This window comes from Halichoeres trimaculatus, unplaced genomic scaffold (genome assembly GCF_033239565.1).
Source record: "Halichoeres trimaculatus isolate MK-OKI-2021-1 unplaced genomic scaffold, fHalTri1.1 fHalTri1_scaffold_19, whole genome shotgun sequence".
In the NCBI taxonomy this organism is placed as follows: domain Eukaryota; kingdom Metazoa; phylum Chordata; class Actinopteri; order Labriformes; family Labridae; genus Halichoeres; species Halichoeres trimaculatus.
Genome location: NW_027437197.1, coordinates 1,880,540 through 1,905,959, shown reverse-complemented (window position 1 = coordinate 1,905,959; position 25,420 = coordinate 1,880,540). Strand labels below are relative to the sequence as shown.

General features: G+C 40.3%; 2 protein-coding genes across 4 annotated transcripts in view; one reads left to right on the top strand and one right to left on the bottom strand.

The window, feature by feature from the left end:
- The window catches only part of itprid2 (ITPR interacting domain containing 2), a 38,852-nt gene extending 22,814 nt beyond the window's left edge, over positions 1-16,038 (bottom strand). For 2 of the 3 annotated variants that reach the window (XM_074694726.1, XM_074694728.1), the window contains exons 1-6: positions 15,910-16,038; positions 8,852-8,974; positions 8,421-8,585; positions 6,137-6,179; positions 4,273-4,322; positions 4,034-4,087 (exon numbers count right to left, since the gene is read on the bottom strand). In XM_074694726.1, the coding sequence (XP_074550827.1) occupies positions 4,034-4,087; positions 4,273-4,322; positions 6,137-6,179; positions 8,421-8,585; positions 8,852-8,894 (355 nt within the window). In that variant the 5' untranslated portion in view covers positions 8,895-8,974; positions 15,910-16,038. Of the gene's footprint in view, positions 1-4,033; positions 4,088-4,272; positions 4,323-6,136; positions 6,180-8,420; positions 8,586-8,851; positions 8,975-13,202; positions 13,254-15,909 lie in introns of those variants that run through there. The other variant, XM_074694727.1, reaches the window with a different exon arrangement.
- Positions 16,039-19,306: 3,268 nt separating this feature from the next.
- Positions 19,307-23,398, top strand: neurod1 (neuronal differentiation 1). Its single transcript, XM_074694144.1, has 4 exons — positions 19,307-19,449; positions 21,246-21,502; positions 21,884-22,113; positions 22,296-23,398. The coding sequence occupies exons 2-4, from the start codon at positions 21,258-21,260 to the stop codon at positions 22,856-22,858; spliced, it is 1,038 nt and encodes a 345-aa protein (XP_074550245.1). The 5' UTR covers positions 19,307-19,449; positions 21,246-21,257; the 3' UTR covers positions 22,859-23,398.
- The last annotated feature ends 2,022 nt before the right edge of the window (positions 23,399-25,420 follow it).

Here is a 25,420-nt window from a genome sequence, read left to right as displayed (position 1 = left end):
AGATCTTGTCAAGATCACCTAAAGATCTCGTCAAGATCTTGTCAAGTTCATGTTGAGATCTTGACAAGATCTCGGCGCATTCTAGTTAAGATCTCGTTGAGAATTTGTCAAGTTCTTGCCAACTTCTCGTCAAGATCACGTTGAGTTCTCGTCCAGATCTTGTCGAGATTTCGTCCAGTTCATGTCAGGTTCTTGTCGAGATTTCACTCAGTTCTTGTCAAGATCACGTTGAGTTCTGGTCATGGTCTTGTTGCACTCTTTTCAAGATCTTGTTGCGATCTCGTCAAGATCTGGTCAAGTTCTCTTCAAGATCTCGTCAAGATCACGTTGAGATCTTGGCAAGATCTTGTCGAGATCTCATCAAGATCTCGTCAAGATCTTGTCAAGATCTTGTCAAGTTCTCGTCAAGATCTCGTCAAGATCACCTTGAAAACTCGTCAAGCTCTTGTCAAGTTCTTGACAAGTTCTAGTCTAGATCTCATTGCATTCTGGTTAAGATATGTCAAGATCCCTCCAGATCTTGTCAAGTTCTCGTCAAGTTCTCGTCAAGTTCTAGTCAAGATCACGTCAAGAATAAGTTGAGTTCTCGTCCAGTTCCCTCCAGATCTTGTCCAGTTCTTGTCAAGCTCTTGTCCAGTTCTCGTCAAGATCTCCTTATTGTCTCGTTGAGTTCTGGTCAAGATCTCGTCGCATTCTTGTCAAGATTTTCGTCAAGATCTTATCTAGATTTCCTTGAGATCTTGTCAAGATCTCTTGAGTTTCTGTCAAGATTTCATTGAGTTCTTGTCAAAATCCCATCAAGTTGTGTCGAGTTCTCGTCGAGTTCTTTTCAAGCTTTCATCAAGATTTTTTTTTCTCAGACAGACACAAGTATTTCTTCTTCTTTATTTCCATTTTTAAAATATTTCATATTTATTTCTGGATCTTTTTAATCTCCTCGTGTTGTCTCTGCTCTGGTTGTTTCACTGATCAATCATCTTTTTTGTTTCTATATTTTTCTGTCGTCCGTTTGTTGTGAAGCACTTTAAGCTGCGTGCTTGTTTGCATGAAACGTCTTCTACAAATAAAGCTTCACAGGATTGAATCGGATCACTTCAGCTGGATTGCTCGACTTACTGAGCAGCCAAAGCATTTCCATATTTACCGAATGATTTTCTTAAAGACACATAATCGTGACGACTTGTTGCCGACAGCAGGATGCAGGCCTGAGAAATCAGAGACTGGGTTTTTACTGATTCTGAAGCTGAAACCACATGTCTGCTGTTAAATAACCTGTGCAACAAGTTTTCCTCGAAGTGATCAAAGACCCTGCTTATCAGAGCGTCTGTTCTCAGAACAACCGGCTGCTTTCCATCCACCAAAACAAGCGAGCAGCGCTTACGAAACTAATGTGCCGGCGTTTTAAGAAAGTGTTTCTTTGTTACGGCACATTCAGAGCCTGCAGGTCGAGGCGTTGAGATGTAAACTGTAGATCTGAGAGTTTTCTGACGAGCATCCACAGAAAGAGGAGTCCTGCCGGAGCTGGATGCAGGTTTAGAGACTTAAGATCTTCAAAGTGTCTCTGAAATCAGGAATTCAACGGAGGAGGAAAAAGCGTCTTGGTCTGAAGATTCCTTCCATCAACAATCCTGCAGACGGGTCACGTGTGTGAATCGAGGACAGGTGTCTCACAAACACAGCCGTGTAAGAATCAACACAACGCCCCACGTTCATTCCTCCGTCCTGTTTCTTCACCAGGGAAAAGTCAACAGTCACAGAGGCGTGGAAACACACTTCACGCCTCGCCGAATGTCCTCCAAGTGTGTGTGTGTGTGTGTGTGTTTTCATCATTCCTCTGATCCACTATGAAAACATCGGTAACTGCTTTGATAGGAAGTGAGTGTACGTGTTAGTTCACAATGGACTGTAATGGCTTTATGCAGGAGCACTGACATGTGGGAATGCTGTGTGTGTGTGAGTGTGTGTGTGTGTGTGTGAGTGAAGCTAAAATTGAATAGCTGCTAATGAGTTGATGCTGAGAGGTCTGAGGTTGAGAAGATTTGATCACAAATATAATTTTTTAGGATCAGCCGTCCGTCACGTCAACAAAAGAAAATATTCAACATACACTTTTAGAAAAACACAAAGGGGGAGAAACATAAATTAATCTATTTTCAGCTTTTTATCCAAAATCAGGTCACAGGGGCAGCTGTCCACATTAAAAACTGACATCAAATCAAGTATTTTGTCTTATTTTTAGTAAAAATTGTCATATTAGATCTAAAATAAGCCACATTCACCTGATGAATCCAGAAAAGCGTCTGATTTTTAATATGTTACAAGACAAAAAGGGACACCTTAAGGGCTTTTGAAGAGTTAGAAACAATCAGCTTATCAAATTTCTTTAAAGAAAAGAAAAATAATGTCTAAATACAAGAAATTAAACAAGTAAACCGGGAACTCGCTTATTTTCAAATGACTCACATTCACAAACAGTTAATCCTAATTAAAAGCTGTAAAAAGTGGTGTTCTCGTCAGATTCTCAAATTTCCGAGGGTACCTGAATGTATCACACGCGACGTCAGCAACATTCCGAAAGAGGCGGGAAACAACGATGATTTTTGTGAGACTACCATCAACATCTGGTATATTCACACGTCCTCTTTGAAAATCTGCAGAAAATCATCCGTTTGCTCTAGCTCAATTCTGTAAAAAACAAATAATTTTACACTCTTTACTTCTTTTAACAAGCCTTGAATGATAGATATATGTCCTGTATTTAAATCTAAAGAATTCTTTGAAATTGCCTTCCATCTGCTCGGTGTCATGTTTCAGCTTGGGGCTGCTCTGCACCAAATGAATGTAAAAATGAATGTGTCCAGTATTGTTTTCCAGCTCCTGAGGTGTACCCAGGATCTATAACCACTCCAACAAGGTCTGGGGGGTACCCCAAGGCCTCCTTCCAACTGGACGCACCAGAAACAGCTCAAGCTAACATGCTAATCAATCACAAAAACAGTTATTATTCCAAATTTTGAGAATCAGAAACATTTTAAATCCAATTAGATGTAAAATCAGAAATATTTTGACTTTAAGTTTTTAACAAAGCAGAAAAAAAAGAGGAAAAAATCAGCTGATCAGAAGTTAGACTTAAAAAAAAAAAAAAAAAACTGAAAACCTTCTTCTGCTTTTGTTTGACTCTGGACCTGGATTCGGTAATATTAGCTCGCCGTGTTGTGTATTTCTTCTAACACAAAGCGTTATGAGGAGCAGCATCTCTACGTCGAGCTCCCACTGGACGTTAAAGCTCCTCGCCGTCTCTCTAAGGCGGAGCTCAGTCACCCTTCAGAGGAAGCTCATTTTTATCTGTGACCTTATTCTTAAAGCTTGTAAAGATACAGAAAGCTTTGCCCTCAGACTCCCTCTTCACCACAAGGGTCCAGCACGCCTATATTACACCAAACCACCATTTAACCTCACGCAGGAACAAGATCCTGATAAACTTCCTGAGAATCGCTCCACACACACAGAAATCCACCGTTTTACAGCCTCAGACTCAGACGTTCTGCCTCCCAGTCCAACTTTCTCACTCAGCTGCAAACCGCCTCAGTGTCTGCTGGAAGTCTCAGTCTGCAGACACCACATTATGGACTTCTGGAGGCCCCCGAACTGGGGACCCTCCAAGTACAACATGAACTGGTGCAAATACACATACATCAAATAATGCACATTAAAGTCCGTTAAATGCTCTAAATGTAATCTGCATGACCTGGGTTTGAAACATGTCTCTCTCTAACAGCCAGTCCAGACCTCCACTGAAGAAGTAGATATACACACGCTGAATCATCAACTAAAGCTAAAATAATCACAAGCTTCAAGAGGACCAATAATTTCCAAACTCTTCTACAGGTCTGGAGCTGGACTGGTAATGTCACAGGTTTCTTTGGTGGCCCTCTTTAGAAGCATGATAAGTAGAATAATTGAAGGAAACTACAAACAAAGAGCTGAAACCTTGGATCTTTTCTGAATTGTGAGTTTTTTCCTCTGAACTTACCTTCAGCTCCCAGTGAAAGGTCATCTTCGAAGCTGCAGCCGTTCCTCAGTGCCCCTGTTCCCACACGCAAACACACACAAACACACTCAGAGTCAACGCAAAGTTATGAAATCCACTCAACGACAGGTTCACAGTTATATAACGGAAGAGTTTTAAACCTAAAGCCTCAGCTTTAACTTAGTCAGTCATAAACCAAAGTCCCCACAACGGAGGAGGTGACGAGGACAGGTGAGTCTTACCTCTGCTGGGAGAAGCACTCTGATCATCGAGTGAGGCTCCGAGGGGAGTCCTAGAGGAGAGACGAAGAGACGGAGCGTCTTACGTCAACCATGTACCAGAAAGTATTAATTTAAACACGAAAAAGCTAAATTAGCGATGTCAGGAGATATTAGCATACAAGCTAACTGCAAAACAAACCAGAAATTCTCCAGTCTGGTGGTGATAGCTAACTGCCTACACGGCTAAAAGGGCTGGGAAAAGACAAAGATTCGCGATCCAAACGTTAAACACACGCCACGTTCATGCTAAGTAAAGTTAGCTAACTGCTAAATATACAAATCGTTTTCATCCAAGCTTCAACTGTTCTCCAAGAAAAGCTCGGTTAGCTAACTATTCCACTGGTAATGCATGCCAAACAAAGGCTGAAAAAACATCAAATGCTTAAGCTAAGCAATCCAAGCTACGTACCTGTTAGGAATAAGCTAACTGTTTCAGCGCTAGCTATGCAACAGAAATCTAGGCTATGCTAGCTGCGTGCATGTGTCCGGTTGGAGCTAAGACAAGCAGGCTAACTTCCTGTCGGGTTAAGGTAGAGTTAACCAGAGGTAGATGCTAGCTGTCACAGTGCTATCAGGCTAACAAACATACGCAAAGTAACAATGAGACGAATAATGGCGTCACTGAGGCTAACTAGCCAAGGGAAGGCTGGGTAGCACACGCTGCTTCACCTGCAACCTGCATGAGTAACCTGGTCAGGTAAGCTAACGCTGTATAATGCTAAGGCTGAGCCATGCAAGATAACCAGTCAGAGACAGGCTAACTTTTCCAGCACTTACTCTACGACAGGCAAAAAAAGCATGAAAACTAGCAAAGAAGACAACTATCTCAACTTTAGCTGCTCGTCAGCTGATGTAAAAACCCAAACACAGAGCTCATCAGGCCGACTACTCTGACCCAGCTCCAGAGGAAAAATTCCCACACCAGCCTTGACCAACTATCCCAGACCAAGTCCTGTTTCTAGCACCTTTCCGAGCCGTCCCCCTAACCAGACCAGTTGTCCCGGGCTGACTATCTGACAGATGAGGCCGGCAGCCGGTCTGAGGTGCTCTCTGCAGCTGAACGCTGCAAACACTGAGCTGTTACACAACCTGCAGCTCTTATCAATGGGACAAACTTCATGCCACCATTTTAAACAAACACACACACACTCACTCGCACACACACACAGGGATTATTGTGCAACAGTGCGCAGCCGCAGTGTTTGCCAATCCTCCTCCTTCCTAACGACGGCCATGTTGGCCTCAGACCCCTGCCAGCGGCTGCTCGGCGCGGCTGCTGGTCGGGCTGCCGCGGAGGACACGTCTCAGAGAGGCCAGAGGCTGTAAGTGAGAGCAGCTAGTTTGGTGTGTGTGTATAAGTGTGTGTGTGAGTGATAACAGTGTTGACTCAGCAGGAGGAACTCCTCCTCTGTTTACACTCCTTTCTTTTTTCTGTCTTTCTTTCTTTCTTTCTCTGTCAGCTCTTTCTTCCCTCTTCACTTTAAAACCTCCCTGTGCCCTATCTCTGGGTGTGGGTCTCCCACCTCTGAATCCATGTGTGTGTGTGTGTGTGTGTGTGTGTTCTCTGTCTGGGCGTTGGTTGTGTGTCAGATTCTACGTCAGGAGCTGATAACTCCCAAACACACAAACGTAACGCCTCCAGAAAACCAATAAGTAATTAAGCCCGTCTGTCCCTGAACCCGTCCGTCAGGATTCAGGAAACCTACGTTTGTTTGCTCTGCTTTCCTGCTCATCATTTCCCAAAAGTCCATCGCTATTTTCTCACTTTGTCTCATCATGCACGCTTAAAGTCTGAGGAGAAGTTTGAGGAGAATCAATACTGTACCTGCATTCAATCAGCCAGCTGGCTATGTTGTTGGAGACTCGCCCTGACGGGGGGAAGCAGAGGAACACGTTAGAGCAACACACCAGCAGATGTCGTATGTAAGCGTGATTACAGCGTGCAGTAAAATCATTAGAGCAGGATATAACTCCAAACATTACAGCTGATGATGGTCATAACGTCTGCACGCTGCACTTCCACACAGCTCACATTCAGCTGAACTTTATCTTCCTCCGTATCATGATGCCATTACGCTCCAGATTGTGTTTATTTCCAGATTAGTCATGAAAGTGTTCCAGCAGAAATCCTCATCTTTAATTTCATCACAATTAATAAAAACATCTGTTTGCAGCGAAGCACGTCCTCACATTTCAAGAGCTTAATCCATGAAATGTTTGTCATGTTTCACTTCTAATAAACGACTGAGACAATAAAATCATTATCAAACAGCACGTACCAAGAAGCTGTTTACAGTTGAACAAAGCCAACACGGCTTATAAGGATCGCGCGTGTTTAAACAAGACTAACCTCGTGTCCGGACCACAAGCGTCACATTAGCGTCATCGTCACATGCTGACAGTGTTCCTGCACACTGCAGCAACTTTGTCACCTCTGTCTTTTTGTTTTATCATTATCAAAAGTTGTAAATAACATCCAAAAGTGAACGTGAGGTTTCATTTAAGGTGTGGAGAAGTAAGAAAAGAAAGCGATGCATGTGGATTTGGTGCAAAATCTGCAGAAAATTTAAGAGTGTGTTCAAATTGTGCAGAAATGCATCTAAAACACCTGCGCTTTGAGCTTTCTGTGCATGCTAAAAACCTCATGAAGTTGTGCAGTTGTGCAGAATGCATACATGCTTACTGTTAGCATGCAAACTAGCTTGTCACAACAGCATTTTACGGCTTTTTATCCAACAATTGTGGAGTAAACTAATAAAAAAACAAAATATTTAATCTTTCTGGTCCAGACTGAGTCAAATATTTATAAAACTGACAGAAAAAACACAGAATCCAAAAGTTATTGACATCAACAAAGCTCTCACAACTAGAGCCCGACCGATATGGGATTTTTGGGGTTGATGCCGATACCGATACTAGGGGCAAAAAAAAGCTGATATCCAAAATATCGACCGATATCTGATATATCAGCTGATATATATATTAATAACTCCATTTATATACACAGGATATATACTGTATATAATCACAAATCATTATAATACCCATATAATTCAAGACAGAGACAGAACTATTAAATTAATAAAAGAAACTTTAATTATAAAACTGTCAACATAAAAACTGTAGTGTTAACTAATGATAAATAAGAACAAGCTGTAAACACAATAATAAATAAATAAGTCCAGCTTTAAAAACAGTAAGTATAAAAAAAGTTACAAATGTAAACACACAATGAGCAACTAGCACAATGTTAAAATGTCTTCATATAGTCTTACATTAGATAATGGTGGACGGGGGGGGCGGGCACTTGGACAGCGTGCAGCCCAACACACATGAGCAGGAGCAACAGAATCTCCATGGAGCAAAAATTTTTATAATCGGCAACAATTTGGCCGATGTTGATTAATCTGTGACAGGCATAATCAACCTGACCGATTAATCGACCTGACCGATTAATCGACCTGACCGATTAATCAGCCTGACCGATTAATCGACCTGACCGATTAATCAGTCGGGCTCTACTCACAACGATATCAATAACTAGAAAACTAAATATAGTTTAAGATCATGGAGTTTCAGTTTCAGACTTTTTCCCATCCAGTAAAAATGTTGTTTTCTTGCCCTATTTTAATAAAACTACTTTCACCAACACTGCTGCAGCCAAAAGTGCAGATTAAACACGATCTCTCTCCAACACATCTCATGCACTCCTCTCCTTTCCTGCCTTAATGTCTAAAGAAAGCATCACTGCAGATTATTTTACCATCACTTCGATAATCCAGAGCAGAAAGCTGAAGGAGCTGCACATCCAGGGCACATCAACATGAAGCTTAAGGTTTGGATTAAAGGTAAATAAACCTAAAGATCAGTTTGTTTAACACACTGCAGTGGACACAGTGTTGCTTAGTTACCTTAGAAACAAAAACACCTCTGGCCTCTTTTCTCTGCATTTATTGTTTCTTATCAGCGGACGTAGCTGACGGTTCAGATACTAACATAAAATCATCTCAAACGCGAGCACGCTGCTGTTTTTGTTTCAGGTAGAGATAATCTCTAACAATAGTAAACACTCAGATTAAAAACACTCGATATGCTGTGGTTGGTCTGACCTGGTTCACCTGAGGGTCCCTGTGCCGGTGCCTCCTGCTGGGTCTGCTGGGGCTCCTGGGGGCCACATGTCTCTGGTTCTGATTCCTGCCACACGGAGTCTCTGCTCTGGGCCCAGGCGCGGCGCCGCAGACAGGCTACTTTGGAGTCTGATTGCACTCTGGGATCTGAGGACCAATCAAGCAAACAATCTGCTGACGGCTGTGAAGTCATCAATCAGGTCTGACAAGTATCCAACCCCAGAGACAGAAACTACAACTGATTCAGTACAAACACTGCAACAGGTGAGTTAAGCAGGGTGATCACATGCGCTGACCCCGCCCTGCACATCCAGGTCACCTGACCGTGCTCTCTGAACGCCGGCGTGAGAGTGAGACAGGAGCTGCATCTTCAAACCTTTCTTTGCATCATTTAAACTCTTATGCTGGCTCACCTGCAGCAGAGCTGGGCTCCACCCCCAGCGCCCCGCTCTCCATGTCTGCCTGTCTGTGCAACGGTTCGGGGTCAGTCAGAGAAGACTGACGACTCTACAGGAGCATCAGTGACGGGCGCACACCTGGACAGAAACAGAGAGAAGAGAAACTTTAAAATGATTTCCTGAAGCTGGACTGAGACGAGTCAGAGAAGAAAGCTTTCAAGCGACAGATGAAGAGCTGACCGCTCATTAGACGTTTCTCCAAAACAAATTCTTCACCAGCGAGTCAGGGAGGAGGGAAGATGTTTTCTGGTTGGATAAGAATTTGAGGAGTGTTTATTTATTATTTATTACAGAGTTACCCACACTGAGAGCAACTGAGATTACACACACACACACACACACACAAACACACGAGACGCTTCCTTAATGATTGTCTTTGATCTAAATTTAATTTGTGGTTATCGTCAGCTAAATTTAGTCGCTTTGATTCAGGATTGCCATAAATAACATCAGTGTTCTGTCAGTGATGTCATGAAATATGACATTAAATCTTTCATAATTTAATTTAAGGTCATTTTTAGAAAGCTTGTGTCTTTTGGAGTGCATTTGGATGTCAGGATTGATTTTGTGAATCAGAATTATTTTTCCTCAGATGACGTAAACTCTCAGAAGATTTTATTGATATATCGTTCAGATTCTTTAAAGGTTTTCCGTGTCTTTTTTTTAAATAAATAAATTATATAGCTATATATATTTTCTTTTTGCCTGTTAGTATTTGACATTTGGAGTTTTCAGTATTGTTTACAAAGAGTAACTGTGATGTGTTTCTGTGACGAAAGCTGAAATTCCAGTGTAAAAACGAAGTTACACCAATATATGCTAACCGCTAGCATGTCAATGCAATTTCCCATATACGTTAGCATCAAGCTAACGCTGTTTTGTTGATATTGTTTTTGGTAAATAAGGACATTTATATCATGCAGAATGTATTGAATATGAATCTCCTGTTAGAGAATAATGTACATTACTTTGTGAGCTCAGTTCTTCAGTAAAACGCAGACGGCCTAGCGTCAGGGTGGCCAACCTGTGGCTCTCTGCCTGTCGGTGTGCGGCTCTTTGATCCATTCATAAAAAAATATATTATATTGTTATGAGCAGCGGTGTGCCAATCAATCTAAAATATTGATATACTGATGCCAACTTTGGGATCAGTATTGATCAATACTTGGGTGATGAGACTGATACTTAAGTTTCAGTTTCTTTTCTCTACATTGCACATATGCTCATAGCTATCTAGACAAATAGATGGATGGATGGAACTTTGTCTTTTCTGCTCTAAAAACAGAAATTTGTCTTCGACACAGTGCCAGGTATAAATTTAACACGTTTACGAACGCAATAAATGTCACTTCAAAATTTAGAAGTGTATTGATTTTCATCTTATGTCCTTTTTCGTTTATGTGTGAGAGGAAGTGCATTTTTGATGTGGCTCTCTGTAGTACCACGGTAGTTTTTGTGGCTCTCGGTCTCTGACTGGTTGGCCAGACCCTGACCTAGCGGTTTAGATCGCGCCCCATGAGGTTTCCCTCTAACCTGGGTAACCCCCCACTCTGTCCGCCTTTCCTACTCTATCCACTGTCCTCTCCTCTATTGTTAAAAGCATGAAAAGCCCAAAAAATAACTTGAAAAAAAACTTGAAGCTGAAAATCTTGCATCACAGTTTTCCCTGGGAAACTGTTAGCTAACTGCCAAGCTAAGCTAGCTGCGACTAGTTGACAAATTCTGCGGCTCTGGCAAAGTGTAACGACGTAAACTGGTTTTCACATGCCCTCCATTTAGACAGCTCAACCCAAACCCTTAAAGCTCCTGTAAGGGACTTTAGGTTGGTGTCAACTTTGGCGCCCTCCTGTGGACAAACCTGTACCCAGTACCCCTCTGCTGATTTTATACATAATATATCAGTGATTTTTGGTTTTGCTAAAAAGTAATCTTCATTAAACACTTCAAAAACATCACACCCTTTTGTTTTACCTCGATTAAAGCTCCTGTGACGAACACTCTGTGAGTGTCGTTTTTGGCGCCCCCTGTGGATGAAGAGACGCCTCTTATCCCAGCTCTCTTAAAAAGTCTTAAAAAGTCACTCTTGATGAATTATTGCTATGGTTAAGGGTTTCCTTTGCTTGTTTTAACCTCCTCTGACACCTACCCCCTTGCAGCGGTTGCAGGGATCAAAATGTTCAACACATAAATTAAAAAATATTTCTTTCTGATGGTTTTGTTTGCTTTTGGAGGCCACGAGGAGGTCTCACTGTTAGTTTCAGCTGTTTTGCAACCAGTCGAAAAGTCCTCACAGGAGCTTTAATTAAAACTCCTTTTTTTAAAGTTCCTAGTGTCTTAATTTATTTATCTTCTTTAAAATCCACAAATACCACCTTTTAAAACATAGATTTACAGTAAACAACTGATGTTGTCAATTAAAGTTGAGGATTTTAGAGGTTTAAAGATGTCAGCTGTAACACTTTAATGAACAAATCTTTCCTCTTTCTTGGCCGGAGGATTAATTTCAGACATAACCCACAAAACTTCGTAACACTGTCTGACATGCAGCCGAACCAGCGGCCGCCTTCAAGCTCAAACTGTTTGTTGATGGAAGTCTATTTATAGGTGATTTGGTTACATGGAGCTAAAAATAGCTAAGGTGGAGGAGCAGGCTAAAATAAAACTTAAGGCAGCGACAACAAAAGAAGGTCAACGAGGCAGGAATGGAGAAACAGAGAGGGGAGAGGCTGACCGGAGAAGGATGGAGAGAGAAGAAGAACGTGTGAAACAGGAAGCGAGTGTTTAGAATAAGAAAAGAACAACTTCCTGTCTGAGGGAGACGGCGAGCTGATGGAGGGAAGGATTTATTTTTAGATCCCTCTCGTAAATGCAAAACAAACTGGAATGACAGAAAACAACAACACAAAGCCGGACAGTGTGCGGGGAGCAGCGAGTCCTCCTCTAACGCAGCTGTCAGAGGAGGCGCTCGTCACCCTCAAGACCCTGGAGACCCTGAAGACCCGGTCCAGAGGCCAACTCTGAGAATCAGCACTCTTCTCTGGAGACTGATCAGATGTTTGAGGGAGAAAAGTTTGGATGCAATCCCCAAACTTCGTTTTTTTTACTCAGCATTTTATCATTAATACTCAAAACAGCTGAATCCAGACAGAAATCCACTTTGACACCTGTTGGACACTGCTGCTCCCTTCTCATCATCTGTTCTGATTTACGCTTTCCTCTCATGAAAACACTTTACTCCTTGAAATCTCAAACTCTAAGATCAGAGGAAACGGCTGCTTAAGAACAAACGCTGCAAAAAGCTCAATATTTGTTTTGCTGAAGGGTCTCAAAGTCCTCACAGTTATGTAACCTGGACTAAAAATATTAAATTTCCATTAACACGCGGCTCAGTCTGGAGTCCTTTGTTCTGAAAAGTTCATCTGTGGAGCACAATGATTAAAATATTAAAGTTTCTTAATGAGAGAAGAAAAATATACAGCAGGAAAGTAGACTGATGAGTTTAAAAATCTAAATATAGATTGAGAAATTTAAGCTTCTGGTGACACATTCTTTATAAATAATCTTTAACCGGCTTAGATAAGCTCTAAAAACAGACCCAACTGGAAAAGACAGATAACAAGACAGGAGTTGAAAGCTGGGAGTGAAAATTCAGTGAAATCCACTCCTTACATTTCCTGTTTCTCTTCGTTTGTGGTCAAACAGCCCAAAAACAACAAGTAGATGATATTTCAGAAAGCCGCTCATCATCTCGTGCTCGTTAGCTTCTCGAAACTAGTCCACGAACGGATCGTACCTTTAATTTATTCAGATACAGAAAACTTAAAGCTATGGTCTATGATTTGAAGCTAGGTAATTATCATTAACACCGTTTTGAGGCCGTTATAGTCCGATGGTCCGATCTACACAATATAAAAAACAAAAAGAACGAAATAAAATTATTCAGTACAGCAGCTGCAACCGCCGTTTCCCTCATTTTGGATTTGTGCGTTAGTCCATCCAATCCCCTGTCTCCCTCACTTCGCACCGTCATGCCCATGGTTCCACCTCCTCCTTCCCCACTACCCCTCTCACGTCAGCTAGCTGCTCAGCTACCGAAGCGTCATGGCGCCAGAGAAGACCGAAACCAGGAAGCTGTTACTGTTACCCTCCACAGGGAAGGGAAGAAAACGAAAAAGTTTCAAGAAAAAGGCTGAAGCAAGGAAGAATTATGAGCCATACAGGTGCCAACAAAGACTGAATATTGGAGAAATGTACGACTGGTGGAAAAAGCTGCAGAGGGATTTGGGACTAAAGACTGATCCCTTACCTGAGTGAACATCCTGTGGGTGATTATTCAACGTCCACAGTCACATCTTTCCTCTCCAGTTTCGTCTTTCACAGCTAAATCCAGAACATTTTACCAAATCAAAGTTAGTTTAAACCAACGTTACGCAATCCTGGAATAAAATACACGGAAAAGAGAGCGATTTCTGTTTTATATCATCGTAATGTAATCATTCATAAACTGAACGTCGCTCAGGAAACCTGTTCGCTCTGACAGAGTCCAGACTCAGAGGGTCACCTCTCTGAAACCGGAGATCAGCAAACCTCCAGCTGAGCCGACGCTTGAACGCTCGTGTTACTAACAGAGCTCACTAACGACTGTCTCTAATCATTATCATCCTTTCTCTCCAGATTTATGACCAGGGATTATAAACTGTGACCATAACAACCGTCTAATGTCAGAGGAGGTTTCAGAGATTCACCTTTCTGTATCAGCGCCCCTCAGTCTTCACTTCATTTGATTGACACCATTACAAACTCCACTTAATTACCACAAGCAAATACCAGATTACACCATCATAAATCTATTTATAAAGCACTTTCCAAATCAATGTTTGGGGAGGGTGATTTAGCAATATGTTTGGAGAAGCAGAGGGAAGAATTTCATTAAAACTAATGAGGAAACTTCTCCACTCTTTAGGAACAGCGACATCAAAACGTTTAATTAAAGATGCTCTTATTGTGAAAATCAGGGGGATGCTGCTCTCTTGTTACAATACACAGAGCTAAAAAGCAGATTTTTACAGCTAAATGAGATGATAATGATTATTTTTTAATAGTTTTACTTCATGACAGGAAAATAAAATCTCAGGTGTATCTATCACGATGAATGTTCAGCATCTGAGGAATGAATGTGTCATCGTTGACCTCATTCCTATGATGCATGCCTTCAGGAAATCAGGTTTTCTTTTACTATGTGACACAAACTGTACACATGTCCCACACGTACACAAACACATGTACAAACACACACGACAACATCCACAAACTGCAGGATGCACTCAGCCCCGGATGAATCAGACGAGGGGAATAATCACGAGTTAAACCTGTTTAATGCTCCGAGCTCCTCCGTGTTGTTTTAAGACCGACTTAAAGAAAATCTTGACCCAACCCTTTGACAAAGTTTTTCTTGCACGCAGCGCAGTGAGCCCCGCATTCAGCTGAAAACATTAAAATAAAGCTCTTAAAGGCTTCACGTCATCAGCAGTTAGAGCTGGCTCCATCTCAAGCAGCTGTAACAATAAAGCAGAGATTTATTGCTGCTCATATTTTAGTTGTGCAATCTGTCATAATAATAGCGCACTAATGTGAGCCATTGTGCCACATGAAGGGATGCTTTTCCTTGTCACAATAAGAGCAAATACTAACGCAGGATTTAAGAGCAGAGTGTTGTTTCAGAGTTTTATGTGGCGGTTCGGTTAATTCACAGACTAAACACAGCGTCTGAAAACACGACTTCAGGAGGTTAACTTTTCTATTTAAAGGAAATTTACAGCATTAAAAGCTCAAACACAAGCGACAACAGTTATTTAAATCAAACCAAACTACTTCATTCAAGCTTCTTACTGTTTGAAATGTTGATTTCTGCACAAAAGCAGCTGTCTCCTGCTTTAAAATGTAAACACCACTTCAAATGTTGGACAGCTGCATGCAAAAATCTTTAAAAGCTCCATCATGAGTGAGTAAAGCTGAAAATTTTCCCCTGAAATGTAGAGCAGAGGAAATCCAAGCTGCAGAAGTGGAGTAGTAGCTGGCATGTGGAGTCACTTTCCACCCGCGTGCAGCCCAGAGTTTCATCACAAACACAACGACGACGTCGGTCAACAAAAAAACCACCAAACCAGAAGTGAAATAGGGGCTCAGATCTCTGCTTACAGCAAAATCACACGGCGGAAAAACTCGTCCTGCACATTTCAGAGTTTGTTTTTAATGCATGAATGTTCTCATCACTTCACGCTGCACCTGATTGAGGTGGGGTGTGATTTAATAACCTCTGGGTTATTCAGGACAAAGTGCAAAGTGGCACGAGATGGAGAAGGCAGGTGTTTTCCAGAGCCTTTAGAGGCAGAAACACTCCAAAATATGGGAACATAAGAAGTTTTTAACCAAGAAAATAAAAGTTAAAGCTCTTGTTCAGCAAATACTTAGAGAAAAGTGTCAATGACGTGACATTTTATGAGACAGTGTTGCCTAATCAAGTCATTCAGAAACATTCAACAAATATAAAGTGCTTTATGAATTCCTGTGTCCAGTGTTAAAGATGTATTTAACTCCCCACATGTCAGATACTCAATGTTAATGCTGTCAATTGCAATAAAAAGCAGAGAATGAAGGTAAAAACGCAAAGATCTTCAAACTGTAGTTCAGTTTAAGAGTTAAAGAAAAGACTTGGAGAGTTGTGACAGTGGCAGCAGAAGTTTCAAACACAAAAAGCGAATTAGACTCACATCACACAATTTTTGTCAGATTACAGAAAACTCTTCAACACCTCCTGCGTCAGAAACTTTCCTTTTCTGTAAATGGATTAGTCTAACTTGTTTATCCAGTTCCTGCTGTTTGACACAGAAAGACGGAGAGAGACAGACAGCAGAACAAACTGTCCACAGCTCAGACACAAACAGCAGCAGAGAGACGGTCAGCAGCAGCGTTAGAAACACGATCAGCAGCGGACAAACTCTGAAGTTACTCACCGTCATGTTTCTGCTCAGTTCGTGTCTCCGCTCACAAACTGTCAAACTTCTCCAAACTTTTCTGAACACACTCCAACATTCCTGCTTCCGCTTCCTGAAACCTGCAGCAGCATGGAGGGAGCGGAGGGGGCGTGGCCTCGAGGGGGCTGCAGCAAGGAGGGGGCGTGTCCTGCTCAGGCTGCAACGGGGAAACAGTGACGCCTGCTGGTGTGAGTCAGTAAATACAGCCGGGGAGAGGCGGACGCAGCACCAAGAGTTGTTTCTGTTAAAAGAAGTCAAGAAATAAAACTATATAAAATGTTTTTTTTTTTTTTTTTTTTTAAAATAATAAAAATAAAAAACGTCATCATACTAAATATACAAAGTCAAGGTATCTAATAGTATAACATAGTATTTAAAAAAATAAATAAATAAATAACTGTCAAACTAAAATATAAAAAGTAAAGGTATTTAACAGTATAACATAGTATTTAAAAAATGAAAATAAAAAAAAACTGTTAGCATGCTAAAATATAAAAAGTAAAGGTATCTAATAGTTTAACATAGTATTTTAAAAAATAAAAATAATATTAAAAAAAAACTTGTCATACTAAAATATAGAAACTCAAGGTATTTAATAGTACAACATAGTACTTAAAAATAAAAACATAAAATAAACTATAACTGTCATACTAAAATATAAAAAGTCAAGGTATTTAATACTATAACATAAGATAATCCGTTAATTCGTCGAAATGCAAACAAAGAAAATATTAAAATAGTATAACATAAAGATATTATAATATGTTACTTGAAAAAATATTGAAAACAAATTAATCACAAAAAATTTATATATATATATATATATATATATATATATATATATATATATATATATATATATATATATATATATATATATATATATATATATATATAACATAGCATAACAGAGGTTAAATGCATCAATAGACTGCCTACTAAAAGTCATATATCATTAAAATAAAATAATATTGGCTACATTTTATTGGTGCAATGAAACATAAACATTAGTACTTCATATTTGAATGCAAGAACATTTATAGCAGTGTAAAATAGTTTCATAATAATATTTTTTTAAACCATTTTTAAACAGATTTTGTGCTTTTTTTATAGTAATGTTTGGTGCAATACTTAAAAAAGGCATAATAAAAATTCTCAAAGCAGTTCAGGCAGAAAACTTTATTTTGGAAACAAAATTATAAAATATAAATTTAATATAATTTAAATAAATAATAATAATATTATTATTATTATTATTATTATTATTATTATTATTATTATTATTATTATTATTATTATTATTACTTAAGAATTTGGGATGAAGTCAGTGTTTTCACCTGCAGTACCCACTGTTTACCAAGAGATGGAAACCACACACCATCAAACTAACGTACCTGAAAGAGGCTCACTCTGTTTACAGAAACAGCTGAGCAGTTAAAGCTCACACTCTGTGCAGAGAGGCCACAACCCTCTCTGAACAGACAGCGGTGGCTGGTTTGATTCCTGACCTGGACCCTTTCCTCTTCTCTCTACTTCCCATGTTTCCTCTCTCCAGCTGCTCAGTCTAAAAAAAGAGTGATGAAAGTTTCAAACCGGGTGATTTTCTGCACATAAATAAATCTTCTACTACTACAAAATGAATCATGTGTCAGGTTATTTTAGTATCTGTGCTCTGTTGTTCGTAAAAGTTTTTTACTGTGTAAAAAGTGCATCATGTCATTTTCTAATGCACTTAAACCCTTCAGTTTTATGTTCCTGAACCCTGATGTGACCAGCAGAGACAGAGGGATTGATTCTGAGTTAAACATTAGCTGTCAGAGGAAACACACTGATGGATGGATACACACATCCTCCAGAGTTGCCCGGACACTTCCTAACAACTGGTTTATCCTCCTCATAGCAACCTCCTCGCTGCAGAGCAGCCTGGTCTAAAGTCCACTCCTCTTTCCTGTTGGCTGGAGCTGATGCAGAGAGTGTGTCCTCTGTTGACTTTTTAAAGCGCACAGCAACATGGTGAATGTTCAACAAAACCAGGGCTCTGCTGAAAATACCTATCTTTGTAAACTGAAGATTTCATCACCAGAAGCAGTTTTAATTTCATTCAGAGATACAAAAATAAAACTCAGACCTAGGCTCAGTCTCAGTGTCTTTTCAACTCTGTTTCCAAATTTCAGATCTCTTTATCAGTCTGTCAAACAAAGGGGAACACACAATCCTTAAAAATGAGACCAACATGATCAGAAAGAATAAGTTGGGCGCAGGTGAAGTTGATAGCAAACATAAATGGATATGTACAGGCCTTAGCATCACTTTTTCCCCCTTTGAGAGGATCCAGCAGGGTCACTTTACGCTGTTTTCTCCATTTTCTCTATTAGCAGGGCTGCTAATATGACACTGTGTCATGTTTTATCCACTATGAGGGGATCTTTAGGGAAGTTTTATTCTGTTTTCAAGACAGGAAAGGCACTTCAGGGGAACATTTCATCTCCTTCAGCCTCGAGATTTTTAGATTTTTTGTTGCAAAAGAAACCATTATGGATCTATGCAGCACTCTTTTTACATTTAAAAGGAACCCTGGGATATTTTTACTGATGTTTTCTCCACTAGAGCAAAGCTCAGTTTCTTTTCTGCACCGAGTTGGCCCTTAATGTGACACTATACCACACTTTCTCCACCCCAGGTAAATCATAATGATTATTAAATTATTATTTTCCTCATTAAGCAGATTCCTGTGTGGGTCGTGCATTCAATTTTCTCCACTAGAAAGATGCCTTTCAGTTGCTTTATCATATTTTCTCTACTGGCAGGGGACAGTTCAGTCCAGCTCATTTAATTTTCTCCACTGAGAGGTAAATTTTCTCCACTACAACTTGACCCAGAGGTCACTGCGTCAGGTTTCCTCCACCTGTGATGAGCCAGACCTCATCAGGAAGTGACCTCACAAGTCTCTTATCTGAAATGGTCAAAGTGTCTTAATTTAGTTTGATTTGATTTAAATTCTCATTTTTTTACTACAGTAATCCTCATCTTCATCATCATCATCGTCCTCATAGTTATGATGTGATGAATTCACGTGAACGCTCTCGCGCATGTCCGAGGTGACAGATGGTTAACTTTCCTCACAAAGACAGCGAGAGAGATAGAGAGAGATAGAGAGAGATAGAGAGAGAGAGAGAGAGAGAGAGAGAGAGAGAGAGAGAGAGAGCCTCGCTGATACAAATGGAAGATTTGTCACGTGATCCCCGGGGCCGTTTTAATGACGTACGCACCGTATGGCGCGTGCCGGCGGGAGGGTGGGGCCTGGATATGCTAATTACCCCTCAGCCCGTGTGTGAGTGTGATGAGTGTGTGTGTGTGTGTGTGTGTGTGTGTGTGTGAGTGATACTGAGTATAAAACCAGCAGCATCCTACACACACACCTCAGAAGTCTGAGAGTGGATCCCGCACAGCCACGCACGAACACGCACAGAGAGCGCGCGGGGATGTGTGCGATCTGAGGACAGCAGCGTCACACAACAGGTAGGAATTTATGGATAAATGATGAAAACATGTTTTCTGATAATTTAAAGGATAATCACTCAAAAACCAAAGCTTGGAAACAGACTCGGGATGAGCCTGTTTTTAAGATCCAGGGACCAAAAAACGATAAATTTATTTTTATAGCTTCAGTTTTTCTCTAAACAAAACGTTTATAATTTATTTCGTTTCCTTTTTGTATCCAAACACCTAAATTTTCCGTTTTTTATTTGTGTTTTTGTTTTGTTTAATTTTGTTTATTCGCTCCTCTCTGTTCTGCGCGCCTCCACCTGTCTCACCACCACCTGTCTGTCTATCATTTAACAGGACAATCACTCTTTATAATTTCACCTTTATAATAATAATAATAATACTTATTTTTAGTAGTCTATTATTGTACTTTAACTGAGCTTTATTACAGTGTTTCTAACTCCAACCTGCTCCTTTTAACAGAGGATGAATTATTCGTTATGTTACGAGGATTAAATCTCATCCATAGGTTTCCTCTGCTGCGTAAATCTCCTTTCTTTTCTTTTTTTGCTCAATTATTTGTCAAAGTAACTTTATAATTCTTCCGGAAACTGTTGAGAAAATTAAATCAGAAAACAAAAACATTTGGCCTAATTTCAGGGACCTAATTTCTCTGCGGACAATCTGAGAGCTCAAAATGTTCAATTTTTTGCCTCCAAAATTTAAATAAAGCTTTGAATTTGAATGATTTTCAATGAGTGTGTCCTCACGCAACAGATTGGAGCAGCCTTATTTCACTTATTCAACAGCCTCAACTCATTTAATGTCGCTTCTCAGATTGACATTTGTTTTCAATTACTTTTTTATTCTCAAATTTTGGTTTAAAAATCCTCTTTTTCTATTTCTTCTAAAAAGAAAAATATCTCAGCTTCTCTTAAGTACGTTTTGTAGTTTTTCTCCCTTTTTAATTCCAAGACAAAGAAAATACATCAACCTAATCATTCATCTGTCTGTAGCTGTTACCTGCCTCTGAGCTTAATCTAAAGGGAATAAACACAAAAAGATTATAAATCTTCTTTAAAGCAAGAGCTGGATAAAATTATCTAAGATGTTAAAAAAAATAAGATTCTAAAATACATAAATAAAAAAACTAATCTTTTTTTTCATTTTTTCCAAATATAAATCTGAACTAAAATGCTTGAGAATGATTTTTTGTTAATATTTATATTTAAACATTTTTAACACGTCTGAATTGTGAGGAAAAACCCTGTACGATGTCTTATCAGTTGGTGGAGCTTGAATCTTGTAAACAAGAAAGAAGAAGAAGAAACAAAATACTTTTTGAGCTCATGTTTTTAAATGAATACACATGATTCATCTCAAATTGACACATGAAAAAAAAGGAAATACCTTATAATAAAGCTGACCCAGATAAGCGACCTAAATGTCTGTAAAGGTCGTGTCGTTTAAGGTGCTCATAGAGCTACTGCCGTCTCTGCAGCTACAGGTAAAAGGTCCCTGCTCTGCTTCCTCTGACAACAAAAACGTTAATCTTAAAACACAAGAAAGGATCAAAGACAAAATTGATGAAGATTTTTTGTTGTTTTGTTTGAAATTGTGCAAAAATGTATTGTTCTATTATTTAAAAATCAGTGAATTCAAACATCTTTTTCTTTCCACAGTGTGCAAATATAAATAAAATTCTTTTTATGAACAGATGTCTTCAATAAATCTTCTAGTCTGTGTTAACTCGTGGAATAAATGTGAAGAAAAACTTCACCTCCATCGTTTCCTAACAAACACGTTTCTTCTTCTTCTTCTTCCTGCAGAGAATCAGCATCATGACCAGGTCAGTGCGGGACGAGCAGGCGTCGGTGGAGTCAGAGGAGCAGCAGGAGCTTCACAGCCCGACGGGAGAAGAGACAGAAAGAGAGGGCGGAGTAATGGAGGAGGAGGACGACGACCACCTCCACGGCCTGGAGGACGAAGAGGAGGAGGAGGAGGATGATGATGAAGAAGACGGAGAGAACAAGCCCAAGAGACGAGGGCCGAAGAAGAAGAAGATGACGAAAGCTCGGATGCAGAGGTGAAGATTGACTTTTTCATCTGGGAAAGTGTGTAGGAAAGTAATCTTTCCTGCTCGTTTTAGGATATATCCTCTTAAAAAAATGTTGAATGGGCAAAACAGCTACAGAAGAAGCTAAAGTAGGCCTTGACCCGTCTGGTTGGAGGAGTCTGTCTATTTAAAGAGTCAGGATTAAGGTTAAGAGCTTCAACAGAGCAGGTACCAGAGCCTCAAAGGTCTCCATGGTTAGCTCTTGAGTTAGGCTTTGGGAAGTCTGAATGAAATCAAAATAACTACGGCAGAAAAATCAGATGATAAATCAGGAATAACACAACATTTATGACACTGATTTAGAAAAGAAAGAAAGAAATGTTTGATAGATCTCTATATATTCTTTTGCAGGTTTAAAGTGCGTCGGATGAAAGCTAACGCCAGGGAGAGGAACCGTATGCACGGTCTGAACGATGCTCTGGAGAGTCTACGGAAAGTCGTCCCTTGTTACTCCAAAACCCAGAAACTCTCCAAGATCGAGACGCTCCGCCTCGCCAAGAACTACATCTGGGCCCTGAGTGAGATCCTGCGCTCTGGGAAGGCACCGGACCTCATGAGCTTCGTCCAGGCGCTCTGCAAAGGTTAGCATCACCAAACAGCGACAACAACAAGACAGAGATGCTAATATGCTAATGCTAATGCATGAATATCTGTGACAGGAACATTACATTTTTTAACGAGCAGAATCATTAATATCTGGAGTTAGTCGTTGACAGGAATCAGGAATCGCTGATCTTAACTGACACCTTGTCTTCGTCCTCAGGTCTGTCCCAGCCGACCACCAACCTGGTGGCGGGCTGCCTGCAGCTCAACCCTCGGACCTTCCTGCCCGAGCAGACGCCCGACATGCCGGCCCACCTCCCCCCGGCTGGCACCGTCACCTATCCCGGACACTTCTCCTACCAGAGCCCTGGGCTGACGGCCGGCCTGCCCAGCCCGCCATACGGCACCATGGACCCCTCCCACATCTTCCACCAGGTCAAAGGTCAGCCCTACGGCCCGCTGGAGCCCTTCTTCGATGGCGTCCTGGTGTCGGACGGCCCCGCGTTTGACCCACCCCTCAGCCCTCCACTCAGCATCAACGGGAACTTCACGTCCTATAAGCACGACACCGTCTCCGCCCCCGAGTACGACAAGAGTTTCTCCTTCAGCGTTCACTACGGAGGAGGAGGAGCAGGAGGACACCCGGCCATCTACGGAGGAGGAGGGGGGTCCAACCCGCGGTGCTCTGAACTGCAGGTGGACGGGCTGATGGGCTTTGACGGACACTCTCACCACGAGCGGCTGATGAACGCCCAGCTGAACGCCATCTTCCACGACTCCTGAGGAGGAGGAGGATGAAGGACTGAGGGCTGATGGAGGCGGAGAGACGAACAGATCAGTGTACGTCTATTACTTCATACTGCGTCTTCTTCTTCTTCCTGTCTTCATCAGACTCCATCACTCCTCCAGGGAAAACCATGACATCACGATGACGTCACGCTGATGATGTAACCTTCTTTGTAGCGCTTCGTTCTGCAGGAGACGCTCTCTGAATGTCTCTTTGTTATCCATATTGTCATTTTAAATAATCAATAATCAATGAGCAATAATCGGGAGGAAACTATGCAATTTCTTTGAAGCCTGAGCGAAGCTCGACTGACGATCCCAAATGTTGAAAGAGTAAAGATGTCTCTATTTTTGGTCGGTGTGTGAGGCGGTGTGGAGCCGGCGTTGGGCCGAAGTGTTCATGTCGTTCACGTGGTTTTTACTTTTTGCTTTTTATAACGTTCCTGTAGCGTTTCTGTTAACATTTCATGTGACTCTTGTTTATATTTTATAACATAGATGTTTATGAAGGCCTTTCATTAAAGGGAATTCAATGTTCACCTTCTCAGAGTCTCTTCATTCACGGTTCAACACCAGAACAACGAACATGAGTCATCTGTGGTCGAGCTAAGAGACACTCTGCTTGTTTGAATGGATCTCTGTTTATAACACTGCTATTATAATTATTATTTATCACATTTATTCATTAAATTTAACGTTTTTTAGCCTTTATTTGTTTTATAACTTGAAATATGAGCATCACTTTCCAATTCATCTTTGTTACCGCTGCCTAGAAATATTTCTGTCAGCCTAAGTTAAGTTACAAGACAAAACTTTTACAAAACGGACTAAAATCAAACAGTTTTGCTATTTAAGCATTTATAAGAGAAACATAAACACTGATTGTGCACTTATTTGGGCACCCAAATAGTAAAAAAAATACAAAGAGGAACCCTGTTAAATCAATACTAATATGTTAAGAAAAGTCTCTAGATAAATGGTGTGTTTTATCAAAACTAATACCACCAAATAAATGCTTAAAATACTTTTAAACATTAAAAAACGTTAAGAAAACATTAAAAAAATTAAAAGTAAAAAATATCTGCACCTTTTTTGGATTAATAATAAAAATTTATGTCATTTCCTGTTAAAAAAAAAACACAACAATTTGACAAGTTTAAGACATTTTATGTAGATATTAAATGATTTGAAAGATGTCTAATGTTGCATAATTCTTTATTTTTACATTTTACTGACTGAAAGCTCCTTTAATTTACATACTGATGCCTTTACATGTCTTTAAAATGAAAAACAGACGGTTGTTTCTTTTAAGTCTGAAACTGTAGCTCAAGCTTTTTTATGCAAAGCGGCAAAAACAGCCTCATTCAACATTTTTCAAGGCAAAGTTTGTCAACAAATGCTGCAGTTGACTTTATAAAGAGTCCAGGAATCGATTTTAAATAAATGTATTAATATAAATAACCAAAGGAAAAAGATAAGTGGTACAGCTTTGTCCACATGGGGTCAAAAAATGACACAAACTGAAAAATCTTCACAGAAGCTTCAGTAATTATATTAACTATAATCTAAGTATCTCCACAGTGTAACTTTAATCACAGATCAGTTAAACTGAACCGTCTTTAGAGCCCGCAGTGCTCTTTAATAAATGTGATAAAAATGACACCATCTGCTGAAACACGTCCCGAGCTGAGTCCAAGAGAAACAACTTTTCTACGTGAGTTATTTCAACCGAGTACAACAAACACATATCTCCTTACAGAGAAAACCCTGTTAACACGTTAACACCATTATCGCAGCCACTGTAGGACAAAACCAGGATTACTTCCTCTGTGTGTGTGTGTGTGTGTGTGTGTGTGCGTGTGTGTGTGAAGGGCACAGATGTTCGTTCTGCAGGCAAGATTTTAATTTATGAAAATGATCTCGTTTATGCATGAGAGCCCCCCCCTCCATACACTCCTCTGTCCCGCTGTGTGTGTGTGTGTGTGTGAGGGAGAATGTGTAAGTCAACAGGGACAATATGGTGGCCATATCCCACCATTTAGCCTCCCTGTAAAGTGGAATAATAATGAGGAAAAGTCAGACTCCTGCGGTAAGATACAGTCCTTAAAACTGATCAGGGAGTTATTCCAGGTTATTTATCTATTTATTTTTATCAAATATTATTTCTATGTTGTATGCTAAGAAAAAAGTCCATAAAGTAAATGAAAGTGTGCAAAACAATATGACTATAGGGGGAAATTAATACGCTTTGATATAAATGAGTTTTTCCAAATATAAAATTAGGTTTGCTCTCCAAAAGGTGTAAATAAATTTCTTTACACACCTGTCTTTGCACTCTTGAATAAGCAGCTGAAGTATTATCAGCATTATTAGTAGTATTAGAAGTGTCTTAGTAATAGAGGTTTTGTTTTCTGTCTCTTGGCTGATCACAGCGTTGATTAATGCAGCTTAAAGACAGCCATCTGTCATCTACACACACACACGCGGACACACACACACACACACAGTTTATGTGTGCTTCAGTTGTAGCTCTGCCGTGTTTTGACTTCGCTAAGGGAA